The following is a 17121-nucleotide window of genomic DNA, read 5'->3' on the forward strand; positions in this document are numbered from 1 at the left end:
AATACTCTGCCTTATTTTACCAAAACAGCTGACACATTTGGGCATGGACTCTCCTAGAACCTTTCTGAAGGTGTACCGTGTTCTCTGACACCAAGATGTTAGCAGCAGATCCTTTAAGTCCTTGTACGGAACAGATTCGTTTCTCCAGCACTTCTCACATATGTTCTATCATATTAATATCTGAGGAATTTGGAAACCAAATCAAAACCTTGAACAGAGTGTAATGTTCCTCAAACTGTTCCTGAATAATGTTTGCAGTGTATGAGGCCACTGCCTTTAGAGAATACGGTTGCAATGAAGGTGTATTAGGTCCATTAGGTGTATTATTAACATTTTATATGTTTGGGTTGGACAGTTTATCACTGTTATATTACAGTATATCGGACCCATTGACAGGTACCAGTGTAATGAGATACTTAATGGTTTTCACGTCACCTGCCAGTGGTGCTAAAGTACTGCCGGATTGATGTGTGGGTATCATGGACATGCGTTTAGTCATATAGTGTACCACAAGCTGGTACAAACCTACATAACTGTGGGAGCATGCAGGATCTGTGGAATGAGGAAGAAAGACTCCACCTGGAGCCCAAGCCTCCCTCTCTCCCTCCCTAAACTCTTTCATTCTTTGTTCGACTGTACCCATAATCTCTGTTTACAGCACATGTGTACACACCTATTTTTTTCAACACTTTAAAACTCTTTTCATAGTTACACATAAAGCTTTGGAGCTTGCATTGAGGGAATGTCCCAGTTGTCAGGGGTGTATTATCCCCCCAATCCATCCCTCCATACGGTTTGGATCATTTTGATCTGAATGTATGATCCTCATATCTGGTTTCCTTTGTTTTCATTTCCTAGGCCAGTAGTAAAGTGGTATGCTTTTTTTTTTTTTTCGCCGGTCTTTTTTGAGCTTTTGTGAGAAGAAATGAGCCCCTTCTGTTCCTGCGTAACAAGGCAGTTTAGGGAGAAAGTGCAGCAGGAGGGGGATTTAAGGATCTCCACCTCCACAGTTTCTCCTCAGATTCCAGCAGACTACATGCTACACATTCATGTCAGGGGCCATTTATATAAGGATCAAATGTCTGATTGAAGATTAAATGGCATAAAAGAAGCACTAAGCTTTAATTAGAAGTTGTTTGGTTCTCTTGCTTATATTGAACATTATATTAAATATTTAATTTAAATATAAAAAAAATTCTAATTGTATGATTATGCATAAGAATATTTATTACTATTACTACTAATACTAATAATAAGTGTGAGTGACATTATCAGGATGTGCGAAAGTATCATTAACATCAGCAGTGACAGACGTGTGCTAAAATTCCCTTCAACAGGAAAAATATATACAGTAATATTATGTCAGAATAATAGATGTGTTATCTGATATAGTGAATAAACACTTGTCCTTGATCTGTGCATTGGATTTCCTTTTTTAAAATTACACTTGAATCAGAGAGGACATAACAGAGAGACACAATGTTTACTATTAAAGCAGTCTCTGTGAATACACTTCACTTTATCTGCACTTATCACCTGTAATTTATTCTTTGATTTTCAGTAACAAACAGAAGTGTATTCACTCTAGTATTCAGTCATTGAAAATGACATTTTCAGACATACGTATCTTTAACGGGATCAGTCACAGTGACACTGGACAAGCTTGGGAGTCTGTTAGCACATAGCGCTTTAGCTCATAAGACATGTGTTGGAGGAAGCATGTTAGTCTCCCAGTTAGCAGGTAATGTTTGTACCCAAGTCTCCATCAGTGAACAGTTAGGAACATCAACAAATTGGAATTTATGTTAACTAAAACACTTGCCCGGGTATACAGTTACACAGTTGTCCATATTGCAGACAGTTACAGAATGGGTTTATTCATGGTCGGGCTATCCGGTATCACCCAAATCAAGATCAGTTCCCTTTTGTGTTCCATTCATCTCGTGTTTTTTTTCCTCATGTCAGTTTGACAAGGTTTTCCTTGTCACCCTTTGCTTGCTCAATAGGGACAAAAAGATTTAAATTATATTTTCATATTTCATATTTTACTTTATTTACATGTCTGTTTTTATGTTCTGATTGTTTTTATTTGCAAAAGTATGAATATAGTTTTGTAAATTGGAAGCATCTGTAATATTTTTGGTTGGCTGGAATGAATTATCTGCATTTACATTATTTCTGCTTCAGCAATATGAAATTTTGCCTTAAGAACTCGCCTCCGGAATGGATTAAATTTGTATGCCAAGGTACCACTGTATATTTCTTTCCTTTTAAAATTTATAGCCGCAACCTACTTCTGTAATGCTGATTTGTGAGTGTGTCCATTGTTAAAGAAATTATATAAATAAATCTATATTTAAATGAAATGACTAGGGTTGGCATTGTAGCCTTGCCCCTTCAAGGTCATAGGTTCCTGTGTGCATTGTGTTTACATGTTCTCCCCATGCTTAATTGGTTTCCTCCGGTTTCCTCCCATGGTCCAAAGACAGGCTGATTAACCTAACTGGTGTTTCCAAATTGCCCATAGTCTGTGTGTGTGTGTGTGTGTGTGTGTGTGTGTGTGTGTGTGTGTGTGTGTGTGTGTGTGTGTGTTCATGGTTGTGCCCTGTGTCCTATAGCACCAGTGGGCAGCACAGTTTGTAATTTACCAATCTTTAAACACATTCAGGTACCGTGGCATTTAATGTTAGTAATTTAATCAGTTGAGTTTGATCAGAAAGTCCCTGAACCCTGCTGGACACTGTCTGGAAAATCCAAGACTGGATTTTAATATCTGTGTGATAGGGATACCTGGCTTAAAATGACCAAGAAGTATAAAGAAAATGAAGGAGGGAAAAAAAACAGGTCATTTGGAGGGCACCGTGTACATATGGCACACCAACGGGCAATTTTCACTTGCCAATCCACCCACTGGCATTTGTTTTTGGAGATGTGAGAGACATGGAAGAAACCTTCATACACAAGGGGAGAATATACAGAGAAACTCAACACAGGCAGAAACCTGAGATCAGGATTAAAACCAGAGACCCTGAAGCTGTGAGCTAGGAATGTTACCAGCTATCAAATTAATGCTTAAATATTCATTCATACATCTTGAAGGCTATGAGGTCAGGGCTATGATGGATCCTGATAGCGGACTGCCGAGTGCGAGGCTGAACAGCAGTGAGTCACTCAGAGCAGAGAAAAGCTTCAGTGCTAGCTTATTTAATGATCAGTGCATATGTCATCCTCACCAGTGTGTCTGGAACGAACAGCCAGCACAAAATGACACTTCACGCAAAAATATTGCCCTGAACCCTGGGAGAGCCAGTGCCAGTTCTAGTAAGGGAGGAGCCCTTTGGCTGACATTTAGATGCGAGAACCCAGAGCGAGGCAGAAATCTCGAGTGGGTCTGAAATGAGCTCTGCTGGAAACATCTCAGCACCAATGTATATGATGTGTAAAAATATCCTCACCTAAAAAAGTAACCCTTGTTGATATTCCCTACCTGCATTGTGTTAAAACCAAAAACAACAACAAAAAAAAACGAAGTGAAAAATGGAAATGACAGGAAGACAGTTATAAGAATAACAACAGCACATTGTGCCTCTTGCACCATCACCGCTTGACACCTCTGGAGAAGTTTCTGAAAGCGCTGGTGTACAGTATGTGTGTGTTGTTCTCTCCGGAGCCCTATAAAGTTCCTTCCGTTAGCAGACAGAAGTTCATGTTGTGATACAGAGCATCTCGCAGGTGCTCTAGGTCAGGAATATGAGAGAGCAGATCTTGGACTATTGACCATTTGTCCTGCCAGTCCGCTGAAACTGTGTCTGCTGTGGCAACACCGGCACATACCACACCAGTTTGCAGCATGCTAGCATCACTCACACTCGTTTCTTATTATAGTTAGATCTACAGTATGGAACAAAGCTGAAACATGTATGGCATTTACGCGCATTATAAGGTTTAAACAAAACAAAGCAATGTGTGATAGCTTGATAGGAAAAAAAGTTAACTATGGTGTTTTTTTCTTTCTGGTCTAGTTTTTCATTCTATGAAAGGCAAATATTATAAACACACTGTGCAATATTAATTTATTTCGTACTTTATACTGATACATTTCTTCTTATTGTGAGAGGGTTTGTATTTTTTTCCCTATAGTCCTAGCTCTTATCCCTCAGCTAGATTTGGCTTTTGTGCAATATGTCAGATACTTTTGGTATGGAATTTAGGAATCCAGAAATACCTGAGATTTATTGCAAAATTTATTGCAAAATATTTTTGCTGCACACAATAGATTCAGATTGAAATGATTTTCACCCTTTTAAATCAACTGGCACTAAAAGTATATAAACCCTTTTTTTTTCAGGCAGACACGAGAGCAGGAGACACCTCCGGACTTTTTCTACTTTTCAGATTTTGAGAGACACAATGCAGAGATCGCTGCTTATCACCTGGACAGGTAAATATCCCTCACCTGGGAAAGGTCAGACATTTTTATGAATACAATTCAGTGTATACATCCTTTTAAAAACATGTCATTTTTACCGTAGAATTTTTCAAGTTTTTAAGTAAAATATAGTGAGTACTTACAGTAATAACTCATTTTATGTGTCTGTAGAAATAAGTACACATGTACAGTATATGTCTAGGGTCTGTTTGCTGCAGGATGTTCCACTGAGAAACCTGATGTAGGTGTGTGAACGTGTGTGCATGATGATGCGCAGTTATCGAGAGTGCGAAAGAACACTGTGTGTGCAAGAGTACGTGTCGTTGTGTGTGTTCGGGGGAGTTAACAGACATAACATGGACTCCGCAGAGGCCGTGGTGACTCACTCACAATCAGTGCAACTCCCATTTGTAAACATCCACCAAGCTGACTTCAAAGCATGTGTACATACAATCAGTGACTGCTCCGGGGTCACTGACGTGAGGTGGAACAGAGGGACAAGACGTCAGTCAGTCAGTCAGTCAGTCAGTCATGGATATATGTTATTATCATGCCACTGTAGGTTTAAAACTTAAGGATTCATTTTAGAATCTGATTGACCCTTTTTACTGATTTTTCCTACCGCATATTAATTGTGTAATGAATCTAGCTGTTTGTTACTGTAGTCAATGCTGTGAGCCTTTTGCAGTTCGTTCTGCTGGGATAAAATGCAACAATCGAGAAGGCCCAGTACGGCTCAGGTCAACCTTCCTTTGCTCTCTCCACACATCTGGCCCTCAGCTGTAACCTCTCACTGCCCACAGGCATGCGTGTGGGAAGAGAGAGGAAACCAAAAGCATGAAAAAGCCACCTTCCTTCTAAATATAAGTTTGTCTGGGTTAGCCAAAAGTGCTGGTTTTTAGTTCGGCGTCTGGTGAATGCAGCATTGCTGAGTGAACCTCACACTCCTCAGCCTTGACCTCCACCATCATATCATTAATGATCTGGTTTTAGTCAAAGGCCTTCGCTCATGGCCCCCTTGGGCAGAAACCTCTCCTAGAAGGCTCCGAGCCCCTTTTCAGTTTCTCTCCTGGCTCACGCTGTGCTCAGACACCGAAGCAGAATTTCTGCTGCACTTCTCTCCTTCCCTTTGCTGCTTCTGTCAATGCGACTCAGCAATTAGTAGCTTCGAGTACAGTCATCCCTTAGGCTCAGTCCATTACGTGTTATTCAAGATGAATATTTAAATTTGCTCTGTCAGCAGAAAGCCTCTGAGGAGATGGAGTGCGTGTATAAAATGAGGCATGCATGCTGAATGCCTATTAGAGCATGAACGGATGGAGACGTTCTCATGTCCTGGCAGGCTGCATATACATTAGCGGCTCTGAGAGAAGTGCTCAATAACTAGGCCAAATACTGAATAAAATAGTGTGGAACTATCAGGTAAAGATTTCTATCTTGGGTTTGAAAGGATTAAAATAATATGCATGGTTGCAAGACATGACAAGTTGAAGCTGTTTTAAAGACGTTTGTTGGAATTAATTGCTTTAAATCTATTGCATCATAAGATTCTTTTTATGGTAGTCATTTTTATGGTGTTAAAACACAAGCTTAAAAAAATTCAACATTTACATCTAGTTGCTCTTCTTTCATGCCAAATTTTATTTTCTAGTCTACTGTAGATATGTAGGAGAATAAACAGTGTGGCTAAAGCGCCCTCTGCTGGTTGCATCAAGTAACAGACTTAGTTTCAGACTTTTTCTTCTGAATCAAGTTCACTCATCCATCCATCCATAAATGACAAGGAACATCCTTGTGACTGGACCTAATAAAATATTTATGGTCAGACTGTGATAGCTAATGAGTGTGCATTTAAATGCAGTCCACTGGTACCAGAGTATGAGCCATGCTGTGAAAGGGTTATGAAGAAGTTCTGTTGGACTTCATAGTTCGACGCAGTATACTTTGCAACAAATTTTTTCCTTTTAAGTGTTAATTTCAAATCATTAAAAGAAATCTTTTTTTTTTTTTTTTTGGAATAGGATCTTGGATTTTCGGCGAGTTCCTCCAGTGGCTGGTAGGCTGGTGAACATGACCAAAGAAATTAGAGATGTAACCAGAGACAAAAAGCTGTGGAAAACTTTTTTCATCTCTCCAGGTACTGAACCTAAAACTCTTAAATCTTATTGTACATAGATTTTATTCCACCCACACTTTGGCTACTTTCTGTTCTCTTTTTCGGGTTGAGTCTTCCTTCGATTGTCTCCTGTTTAATTCTGTTGATCAGTCTAAGCCATTTAAACCTGCTATGCAAGGATGACCTTATGAACTTTTGACTAAAGACTGTCTGGATTTACAGACTGACTCTCATTATAAGCTATGATGATAGAATCTAGGATAATGATTTATCCTCAGAATACAAGCATATACAAAATTGCATTGCAGAGTAACCTTTCTTTTTTTAATATTATCATATAAATTAACATACAGTATGCTTTCCAGGACAAAAGGAATCGAATCCACTGAAAGCAGTTACTTACTATTATGCAAGAAAAAGAGTTGCATTTGGATGAATATACATTAGTCTATGTCTTGATCTTCAGTTGCTGCCCAGACAGTTGCATGGTACCAGGGGTAGCTCAGTGGTTAAGGCATTGGACTATGGTTCGGAAGATCCCAGGTTCAAACCCCACAACCACCAAGTTCCAACTGTTGGGCCCTTGAGCAAGGCCCTCAACCCTCAACTGCTCAGATGTGCAATGAGATAAAAATGTAAGTCGCTCTGGATAAGAGCATCTGCCAAATGCCTAAATGATGAAAAGCTTAGACAGACTCACAGGCCTACAAAACCGCCTCCTTTCAATCAAATATAAAGATGAAATTATTTGCACCAGTGAGTGAAATATGAAAATAGTTACATTGTCCTCTGAATGGTTCAGTGAAGGATTAAACTAAAATGCAGGAGGGGTGGTATAACCAAGCACTAATAATCAAGCAAAACAGGATAATGGACACTAGGGGGCAGTGTTGCTTTTTGCATCCTGACATTTCACAGCAAAAAAATAAAAAATAGAAAAAAGGCCCAACTAAGAGTGCACCAGCTTTGGCATTGGATTTATCTCTTTCAATCATTTTCACCCTAACAACCCTTTTCTCCTCCACAGCCAATAATATCTGTTTCTATGGTGAGTGCTCGTACTACTGCTCCACTGAGCATGCTCTGTGCGGGAAGCCAGATCAGATCGAGGGATCTCTGGCAGCGTTTCTTCCTGACCTGGCCCTAGCCAAGCGCAAAACCTGGAGGAACCCCTGGAGGCGCTCCTATCACAAGCGCAAGAAGGCTGAGTAAGCACCATTCACACCCTCACTAGATCCACCAAAATGACTGGGCTTACTTTCAGCCTTATATAGATAATGGGATAGATATTAGGTAGACATGATCAATGATTAAGACACGGTCTTCATCGTGATCCTAAATGATTTGTTTTTGTCTTTGGGTTTAAATAATATAACACACCTCCCCCAGAGCAGATACACTCAGTTTTCACTATCAACTCAAACTAATCTATTCTGGAAGTCATTGAGGTACTGAAACTTTGAATAATACTGTCTCGTGAATGAAGGCATAAATCTGATTGACATTTACAGAAGACTTTAAGAGACTTCAAGCACAGTATGGCGATGAGACTCTTAGCCATAGTAAAACATTTAAATGGAAACGCTTTAAAGAAGGTCTATCCTGAGGTGGCTCTGAGCCCACTGTCGTTGTTCTCGTGAACATTCAGAGAGTGGAACGCCAGATCCTTGAGCCAAAATAGAGAGATAACTTGTTGCCATCTTGTTGGAGACACATCCGCCATCATTTACGAACACCACTTGCATGTAACAGGAACTTAGCTGGGAGTTATTGCCACATCCTCCATACATGTTCCACATTTTTGGGGCTTTAAGTAAGTTCCTAGGAGGACAGTGTTTCAGACGTGATGCAGGAAGTCCGATCATGGCATGAATCAAAATAAATAAAATAAAGTAAAAATGTATCTTAAAAGCTTTATGCAATATTAGTAAAAAAAAATTATGGGACTCCAAGAGCGTATTATTCTAAACAGATCCTACATTTGCACCACAGATAGTCTTGATAGTTTTGTGTGTGATCCTAGGTGGGAGGTCGATCCAGATTACTGTGAGGAAGTGAAACAAACTCCCCCGTATGACAGCGGCACTCGGCTGCTGGACATAATGGATATGACCATCTTCGATTTCCTTATGGGTAACAGCCGTCTCTAGGTTGTAATGCCAGTTTAACTTGTATTTGTTCGGATCCTTATCGGAAATACTAATTTATGTTCTTTACAGGAAACATGGATCGTCATCACTACGAGACTTTTGACAAGTTTGGAAACGAGACCTTTATTATTCACCTTGATAACGGAAGAGGGTAAGATAATGCTTCTTTTTTTTTTTTTTTTTTTCTACGAATTTTAAGAGAATTTTTATTTTATTTATTAGAACACTCAATATGTAAATATGTTAAAGACACAGAGGGCTTGAATATTCTTTGTAATTTTAGATTTGGCAAACATTCCCATGATGAAGTCTCGATTCTGGCACCTTTGAGTCAGTGTTGCAGGTTAGTCATAAAATCTTTATGTTTTATTTATTTTATTGTACAGGGTGGCCAAAAGTCTGGATCCATAGGCAAACAAGTAAATGCTATAATATTTACTAGCAGATTCTCTATTTTTTGTGTACATAAGAGAGAGAGAGAGAGAGATTCGAAGGCAGCTTGAGTCTGATATAAAAAGAAAAATATCAGATTTCATATAAGAAAAAATTCCTTTGGATCCAGACATTAAACCAGCATGTATACACACTTAACTAGGTGTGATGTCTGAAATATTGTAGAATATTGTTTCAAATAATTGTAGTTAATGTTTTTACTGTCATTCTAGGATGAACACCTAAGTTAAAGTACAGTATAGTACAGGATAGGATACTGTAAGTACTGTACGTATATGTAGTAAGGCATTAATTTTAAACTAAACAATACCAGGTAAAAATAATAGAATATCCTTATCCTGCCACTGCATTATCACGAATTGTGTTGTGTAATAGTCACAAATAATTTTAAAGAATTTAAAGAGCCTATACAAACCAGCATTGAGGCCATTTTCATAGCTGTTGTGCATGGCTTATCATGTGGTCTAGCTTGATAATTACTACACGATCGCTGCATTTCAACAGAGTGAAGAAGTCGACCCACTTGCGACTGCAGCTGCTGGCTAAAGAGGAATACAAGCTGAGCGTACTCATGGAGGAGTCACTGCAGAGAGACTCACTGGCCCCCATCCTCATCCAGCCCCACCTGGAGGCCATGGATCGCCGTCTGCGCCTCGTGCTGCAGGTACTAGCTGACTGCATCGAGAAGGAGGGCTACAGCAGTGTGGTGGAGGATGATATGATCTTGGAAAAAATGGACAAAACCTTGGCTCCTCTGAGGTAGTAGGTCTTCTGGCTTTCCAGCATGTCCTAGCAGACAAGGAACTTCTCACAAGGGAAGCTCTCAACGATGACTTTTTTTGAATTCAGTGAATTCCAAAGACTCCATCTGCATGGTCAGTGGACCATGTCCGTCGTGTTAAAGACATACATGTGGACAACATGTGCGTCGCTGCCTGAGTATGTGGACATTTGCGTCTTAACACAGTATAATGGGGGTCTTTTATTCTTGCTCTTTATGAGAAAGAAGAACTGTGCATTTAACAGAGGTTTCTTTTTGTAAGTCAAAGAGCTTTGAGTGGAGTGCAGGTTAGCTCCAATATATGTAGCTGCCAATAATTATTTATTAAGTTTTCTATTTATTTTCGAGAATTGTTTGACCAACTTTTTTTTTTTGTTGATACAGAAAAAACAGATGGGTTCAGAGAAAACTTTAACGAAATTTCAGTGTTTGTGATAGCATTTAGAAAGTGATTGTTTTGTGTATTAAAGACATTCCTGATATAGCCTGATGGATACTAGGATAAAATCCTACTTACCGTATCACGTGCTCAACATCAATAAATCACATTAACGCAATCTGTATGACCACCTGAAGGGTTTTTAGCAAATCTTATCGTAAATATAATTACAGCGTATTAGAGAAGTTGCCTAATATCGTGAGTTAGGTCAGGGTGTGTTCATTTATAAGACGAGCTGGGTTGAGATAGACGATACAGAGTAAATGAGTTACACCATAAATGTTTGCAGTAAATACTTGAACGGACCTGCTTTCTTTGCATTTTTACTTTGAGGTTTAGCCTACATGTATAACAGTGGTACTTTGGCAACGTACACAAAATTGCATCAGCATTCATCAGTTCCTCTGCATATTTAAGTTTGATTTTGACTGATTTACAGCATTTCAGTGGGCTTTGTATAAACTGTGGCGTGATCATGCTAGGTTGGAACGCTGCTATGTCAAAAGATTTTACATTTAGGAATTCTGAGCAAGCAGGGTACTGAGATATGCATAGCTGTGCAGAAAAAAAAGCTCTCTTTCTCATTTTTTTTCTTTATCTCATTTAATGTAAAGGTGACTTGGTCTCTTTTCAGCTAGTAAGCATGAACATGTCAGTGGGTTTTGGTCTAAAGCCTTTTATTTTATTCAACAAAACACTCTGTCTTGTTTATACTAAACCTTCATTGAAACCGTTTCTTTTTTTTTAGCATGTGTATTCTACGATCATGGTTTTGACATTATCTATAGCCTTGTATTTTCTTTACCATTATTTGCTGTTCTTTATTTTTAAAGGGAGAGTGAATGTTGGTGTTAATGTACAAAGCAAAAACCTTAAACTGCACTAGTGCATATTTCAGTATCTGTTGAAAAAAGACTTATGTACATATTATGTGAATCCATTTCCTGTGCAATCATAGAAATACTTGAACATGTGGGTTCTATGTAAATGGGTTACACAATTAAGAAATGGCATTGCATTGCCAAATTAAGGTTTTCTGTTACACTCATTGTATATTATTTTACAGATTTTCATATTGAGTTCAGTCAGAAATATCACTAACATACGAACTTTAGAGACGCATACATGCTTTTTAATTGCACCGTTTCTGTATAAGGTTTCTTTTTCATGTCCAAGTGCAATAAACTGACCATTGCTGCACATCTGTGTGCTGCGTACTAATTGGCCCGAGTGTAGTCGCACAAGTATTGTTATAATAATTAGTGTTACACTGCAAAACAAATTTTAGTTTTCCACAGCTGGAAAACCAGACGTTTATCTGTGACATCCAACCAGTATTAAACCTCAAATTGAAGGAAATCTCAAATAAATAAATAAATAAATAAATATTCATTTGTAGGCTATAGATTAATATGTAAATTGTTAAGAGTTTACTTTCCCTTAAATGTCCCACAATTTAAAATATATGTCATCTTTAATAATTCATGCTGCAATAGTGGAAAAAATCCCCAAACCGCTTAATCATTTTGTGGAAAAGAACAATTTTACATGATTTTTACAGGATTTTACGGCTTTAGTTAGTTGTGAATGTGTGTGAGTTATGATGACCTCCACATGCCCTCAGCTGAGGGAACTAGCTTCTAAGTTTAGAGACACAACAATCCTAACAGAGGACGGAAACAGAGCAGAAAGTGAAGTCCCTCGAGACAGCTAGAAGTCAGTAATCGCGATCAGACAAGCCGCAGACACCCAGCAGAGGAAAGAGCGACATGGGAACTCAGCAGAACTTGCACCGGTAGACTGGGTTGCCAGATCAGACAATTATGTAGCTGAAAATGACCTTGGGTTGCTTGGAATAATCTGTGCATTTGTTTGTTGATTATTCGATATTTTCTGTAGCTGTTGATGGCTCGTAAAATCGAGGGTGGAGAAACTGGTGAAAGAGATCTGGAAACCGATCATTCCTGATGCACCGCTTTATGCACTGATTTTTTTTTTACGCAGTAAGAAAAGCTTTCTTGGCATTTTAAACTATTGTTGTTGTTTTTTTATTTTTATTTTTTATTTCTTATTTATTCATAAAACTATATCACTTTAGTAATTCTATGGTTTGCCAAAAGCTTTTTACTAACACTATTAGTGTGTTTTCAGACTGCACATACACCTCCAGGTGACATGTCAAAAGCAAGTCAGCCACAAAGATCATTCAATCATATGTTCTCAGAAGAAATATAAGCGACATGAGATGCTGTTGACATGTGTGGCATGTGTGTGCATGCGTTCACACGCATGCTCCACCAGGCAGTAGCAGCAGTATCTCAGCTCGGAGGCCACACACACACTGGAGCCGCCGCAGGCTGTTTGCCGGCCTCACAGTAAACCCTGGCCCCTCATCTGGTCTGTTCAGGCTCCTTTTGAACACACACGTCCTCCTGTTTAGTCACGGAAACGCAATTTATGCTCATTACACAACATTATAGATTACATCTACGGAACTCGATTGGCTGCTGTTAGATTGTGCGATTCGGACTCCAAGCAAATACGCTGCTGTGTGGAACAAACTCGGTCAAGAAACCCAAACACTGCAGGACCACTCCTTTTCCATGGCTTCGTTACAGGGCTGGAGTCTGTATTCGGTCACTATTACGTGTCTTTATCTATTTTTTAAAAAAGAAGCTGGAGGAAAGAAAATCTTAGTTTTCAAGACAGGACAGGACCACCCGCAGTCCCAGAGTGAGCGACTGAGTGTGAGGGTGTTTGCTGGCTCCATCATTAAAGCCCATTCAGAGCAGCAGCATTACACAGAGGGGGAGGGGGAAGGGGGGACAGGCGGGGGGAGAAGTGTGGGGGGGGGACTAAGGGGGCAGGAGGGGGGTCCCACCACATCAGGCCAACACTGGAGTGTGCTCACTTCACCAAGTTCCCTTCTGCTCTGAACAGCCCTGACTTACTCTGAATAATCATTGCAGGTGACTTCCATCCTGCACTTCACACAATGTTCGACAATTCACAGTACCCCTACAACTGCTTTAATTACGATGGAGATTATCCGTCCTGTGGCACTGAGGAGGAGAAGAAAGTGTGCAGACCTGCTTACAGGTATTTGCTTTAATCATTATTATCATTTTTAAAATAATATTATTATTATTATTTCTATTATTATTATTATTATTATTATTATTATTATTATTATTTAGTGTTGTTAATGTTTATTAGACATACTACTACAATATACAGGGAAATATTTTATTTATAACAGTTTCAGTAATTATATTCAAGTTTTTATTTCTAATTACCTTTATTTTTTATTAATAGTAATAAGAATAAAGTAGTATTGATATATCAATACCAAATACCAAAGTATATTAGTTATATTATCAATTATATTATAGCAACCGTTACTTATTGCCTTAAATATTAATTTTTGGTATTAAACATAATGAGTAACAATATTATTATTATTATTATTATTGTTGTTGTTGTTAGTAGTAGTAGTAGTAGTAGTATTATGGATGTTAAAATTTTGGTCAGAAATTGTTATTTATTATAAATATTGCTATAAAAAATGCATCTAAAACTAGGATTTTTTTTTTCTTACAGTTTAGTAAGAATTAATGCAAACAGTGTTAATATTACTCATGATGAATAAAAGTTCATGTGTAAAAGTAAGTAGCTCAGTTATCCAAACAACGAGAATAATTATCTACTGTATGACATTTTTTGTATTTCACAACAGGGGTTGAAACCTCTTTGCTGTCTATTTCTCATCAGTCTTTTCTCTCTACATCTCACAGTTACATTGCTCTGATAGCCATGGCCATACAGCAGAGTCCAGAGAACAAAGTCACCCTATCGGGCATCTATGAGTTCATCATGAAAAGATTCCCTTATTACAGATCCAACCAGAGAGCCTGGCAAAACTCCATCCGCCATAATCTCTCCCTCAACAGCTGCTTTATAAAGGTAAGCCAGGTGCCAAAACTTTATATGGCACAAATGCATGCCAAGGTTAAATTAAATCAGAATTGTAGTAAGTAGAGAGCGAGCAGAGCCCTGCTCACAAACAGATGCACTGTTTCAGGGTTGAACTTGTGCTACTCAGCTTGAGCTTGTGTTTTATTGACTTTCTGCCTAACTAACACCTGTAACTAAACACACACATTGAGCCACATTTTCAATTTCATAGGATTTGTTTCCTCAGGTACCTCGCACCGAGGGCAATGAGAAGGGGAAGGGAAATTACTGGACTTTTGCCACAGGCTGCGAGTCCATGCTGGACCTCTTTGAAAATGGCAACTTTCGACGCCGTCGACGTCGGCGACGCAACTTAAGTCTGGGCTTCAGGGAACCGTCTGAACCGTTCAGCCCCATGGACCCTCAGCAGAACACTACGGTGCAACCACTTCTCTCCGATCCATTTTGTCCAGAGAGTTCAAACAACAGAGTAGACCAGCGCAATCCTCCACTCAGCAAACCCGAGCCAGAGATCAAATTTAGCATCGACTACATTCTGTCCACACCAGACCCCGCGCCAGGGTTCAGACCTCCACACAGCAGCTCTGTAGGAGCTGTGATACAACATTTGGAGCATCAGCAGCTTAACCTGCACTACTGGACCCTGTAACCTGCACAAAAAACTTGGGAAAAATCGTGAATTCTCACCAACTTTTTTTTTAAAGTGTGATGCAAATTAGTTGGGACAATTATGTGATTGTTCATCTGATTTTTGACATCAAATCTTTAAACACAATGTAGGTACATATGGCCTGACTAGTACACATGCTACAGTGGATTAATAGGAAAAAAATCTGTAAGTTAAAAAAATGCACAGATTATTATTATTATTTTTATTTGTTTTTTACCTTGTTCATAGGTCTTGAAAGCAGATTCTATCTGAGTATTGGGAATAAATTTACAAGAATTTTTTTTTTTGCTGAAGACTAGACACAGATAAACTTCTGCTTTGGTTCCCTAACATATCTTTTTGAGTTTAAAGATAATAATGACTATATTCCTAAAGCTTTATAATTGTGCCACTGCCATATAATTAATATGGTCACTGCCTTTCCTTAGCTTATTTTAAATCGTTTTGGGCTTCAGAACCTGAACTGCAAAACACAGTACATGATTTGTTCACTGTGATTGTCCTGCCTTTTGAGATTAAGCGTTCATTATTGCACCAAATATTGGAGAACAATAAAGCACATTTCAACATTTATATTTACATCTGTTTTATAGATAGACCATACCTCTTTTGCATAAAGAATTAACTGACCATTTTATTTGTTTGACAAGAGGCATATGTTTGCAAATTACATATACTTAATTTAGTTTTTTTTTATATATTCTGTGCTCAGAGAACAGATTTCAATTTAATAACTTAATAATCACTGTAAAATGTAACATGGATCATCTCTGCTCATTCAGTAGGTTAGCAGAAATAACCGTTTTGTGCAATACCAACATATACAGCGTGTGTGTATGTAATACAGTAATGTAATTATGATTGTATTTTATATTGTATATAATATGTATTCATTCTTTCTGAAGAACAAAAAACAGCAACACATGACAGGTCAGATAAAAATATTTCTAATCAGGTGGTACCATATATCTAAGAGCTAATTTCAAAACGACATCAAAAATGTAAATATCATGAAACATCCAATTTTTTTCACCATTTCTGTCATAATGTGACAATTAAATCTACAAATAAGCTTTATACAAAATAACTTGATGAATAAAAAATAACTAAATGAATAAAATCATTAAGCAATGCAGAGCATTTAACTAAATGAATATATCTTAAATAAACAGCTGCTTGCTAAAAATTTTAAAACAATATCAATCCTAACCCTAACACAGTTTATGATGATGAAAGTGTCAGAACAGTTCATGTTAAAGGATTAAAAATATGTCATTTTTTGTATTTTAAATTCTCTATTTCCATGACATGGTAATTAACATGCTGCCAAACCAGTGCAGTCTAACCTTCTCCAAATCCGACTAATCTCTCTGACTGACCTTTTCCTTTGTGCTGAAACAGAGTCGCTCTCAATTTGATTCTGCCGCTCTATTAGAATACATATCATTCATAACAGTGCGTGTTTAAAATGGAAGCCTGTTAACATTTATTTTCCTTCCAAGGTGTATCAATCATTGCGTTTGTACTGGAGAGGGGACATTTTTCAATTTAACCTTTATATTACGGTGTGACTACATCAGGTAGGTTTCGACACACTTACCATGAGTGGCATTTAATATAGTATTACACTTGCAAGGTTAGCAAGAGATGTGACCTTATTCAAATCCTGCTGCCACTACAACACCACTCCCAATGCAATTATAATTAAATGCCTTATGCCGACTTGCAAATCCCCTGATCGATCATTGATATTAATGTTAATATTGCACTGCCCCCAGCCCCTGTCTAGCAGTAGAACTGTTATGGATCAGCAGGTTTCTATTAACATAGCTGTTGATGTTGTGGGCTGTGGTGTGGATATATTTGGGTAAATTAACTTAGCATAAAGTGCTCCAAGGCCTGGGCTTAAAAAATAGTGGAAACAACAAAAAAGCCATAAGCTTCTATATATTCTTTTTTTCCATGATGTAAACTTACTGGTTGTATAAATGCCATGGGATGATTCAGAACAGAATTATTTACTATTTATTGATATTTTTTAGATAGTCAGATATGTTTTGCTTTTGTCTTTGCAAATAAAAATGTGTCTTTTTATAATATTACAGTCA

At 38.1% G+C, this 17121-nt stretch overlaps 2 protein-coding genes across 2 annotated transcripts in view; both read left to right on the plus strand.

Moving 5' to 3' along the window:
- Positions 1-11568, plus strand: part of fam20cb (FAM20C golgi associated secretory pathway kinase b) — a 31145-nt gene extending 19577 nt beyond the window's left edge. The window contains exons 4-10 of the mRNA XM_053511669.1: positions 4349-4441; positions 6451-6566; positions 7573-7753; positions 8569-8678; positions 8765-8846; positions 8979-9038; positions 9653-11568. Of these exons, the coding sequence (XP_053367644.1) occupies positions 4349-4441; positions 6451-6566; positions 7573-7753; positions 8569-8678; positions 8765-8846; positions 8979-9038; positions 9653-9911 (901 nt within the window). The 3' untranslated portion in view covers positions 9912-11568. The remainder of the gene's footprint in view (positions 1-4348; positions 4442-6450; positions 6567-7572; positions 7754-8568; positions 8679-8764; positions 8847-8978; positions 9039-9652) is intronic.
- Positions 11569-13314: 1746 nt separating this feature from the next.
- On the plus strand, positions 13315-16092 carry foxl3 (forkhead box L3). Its single transcript, XM_053511351.1, has 3 exons — positions 13315-13467; positions 14163-14331; positions 14570-16092. Exons 1-3 carry the CDS (start codon positions 13364-13366, stop codon positions 14990-14992), a joined length of 696 nt encoding a protein of 231 aa, XP_053367326.1. The 5' UTR covers positions 13315-13363; the 3' UTR covers positions 14993-16092.
- Positions 16093-17121: the final 1029 nt, after the last annotated feature.

This window comes from Clarias gariepinus, chromosome 14 (genome assembly GCF_024256425.1).
Source record: "Clarias gariepinus isolate MV-2021 ecotype Netherlands chromosome 14, CGAR_prim_01v2, whole genome shotgun sequence".
In the NCBI taxonomy this organism is placed as follows: domain Eukaryota; kingdom Metazoa; phylum Chordata; class Actinopteri; order Siluriformes; family Clariidae; genus Clarias; species Clarias gariepinus.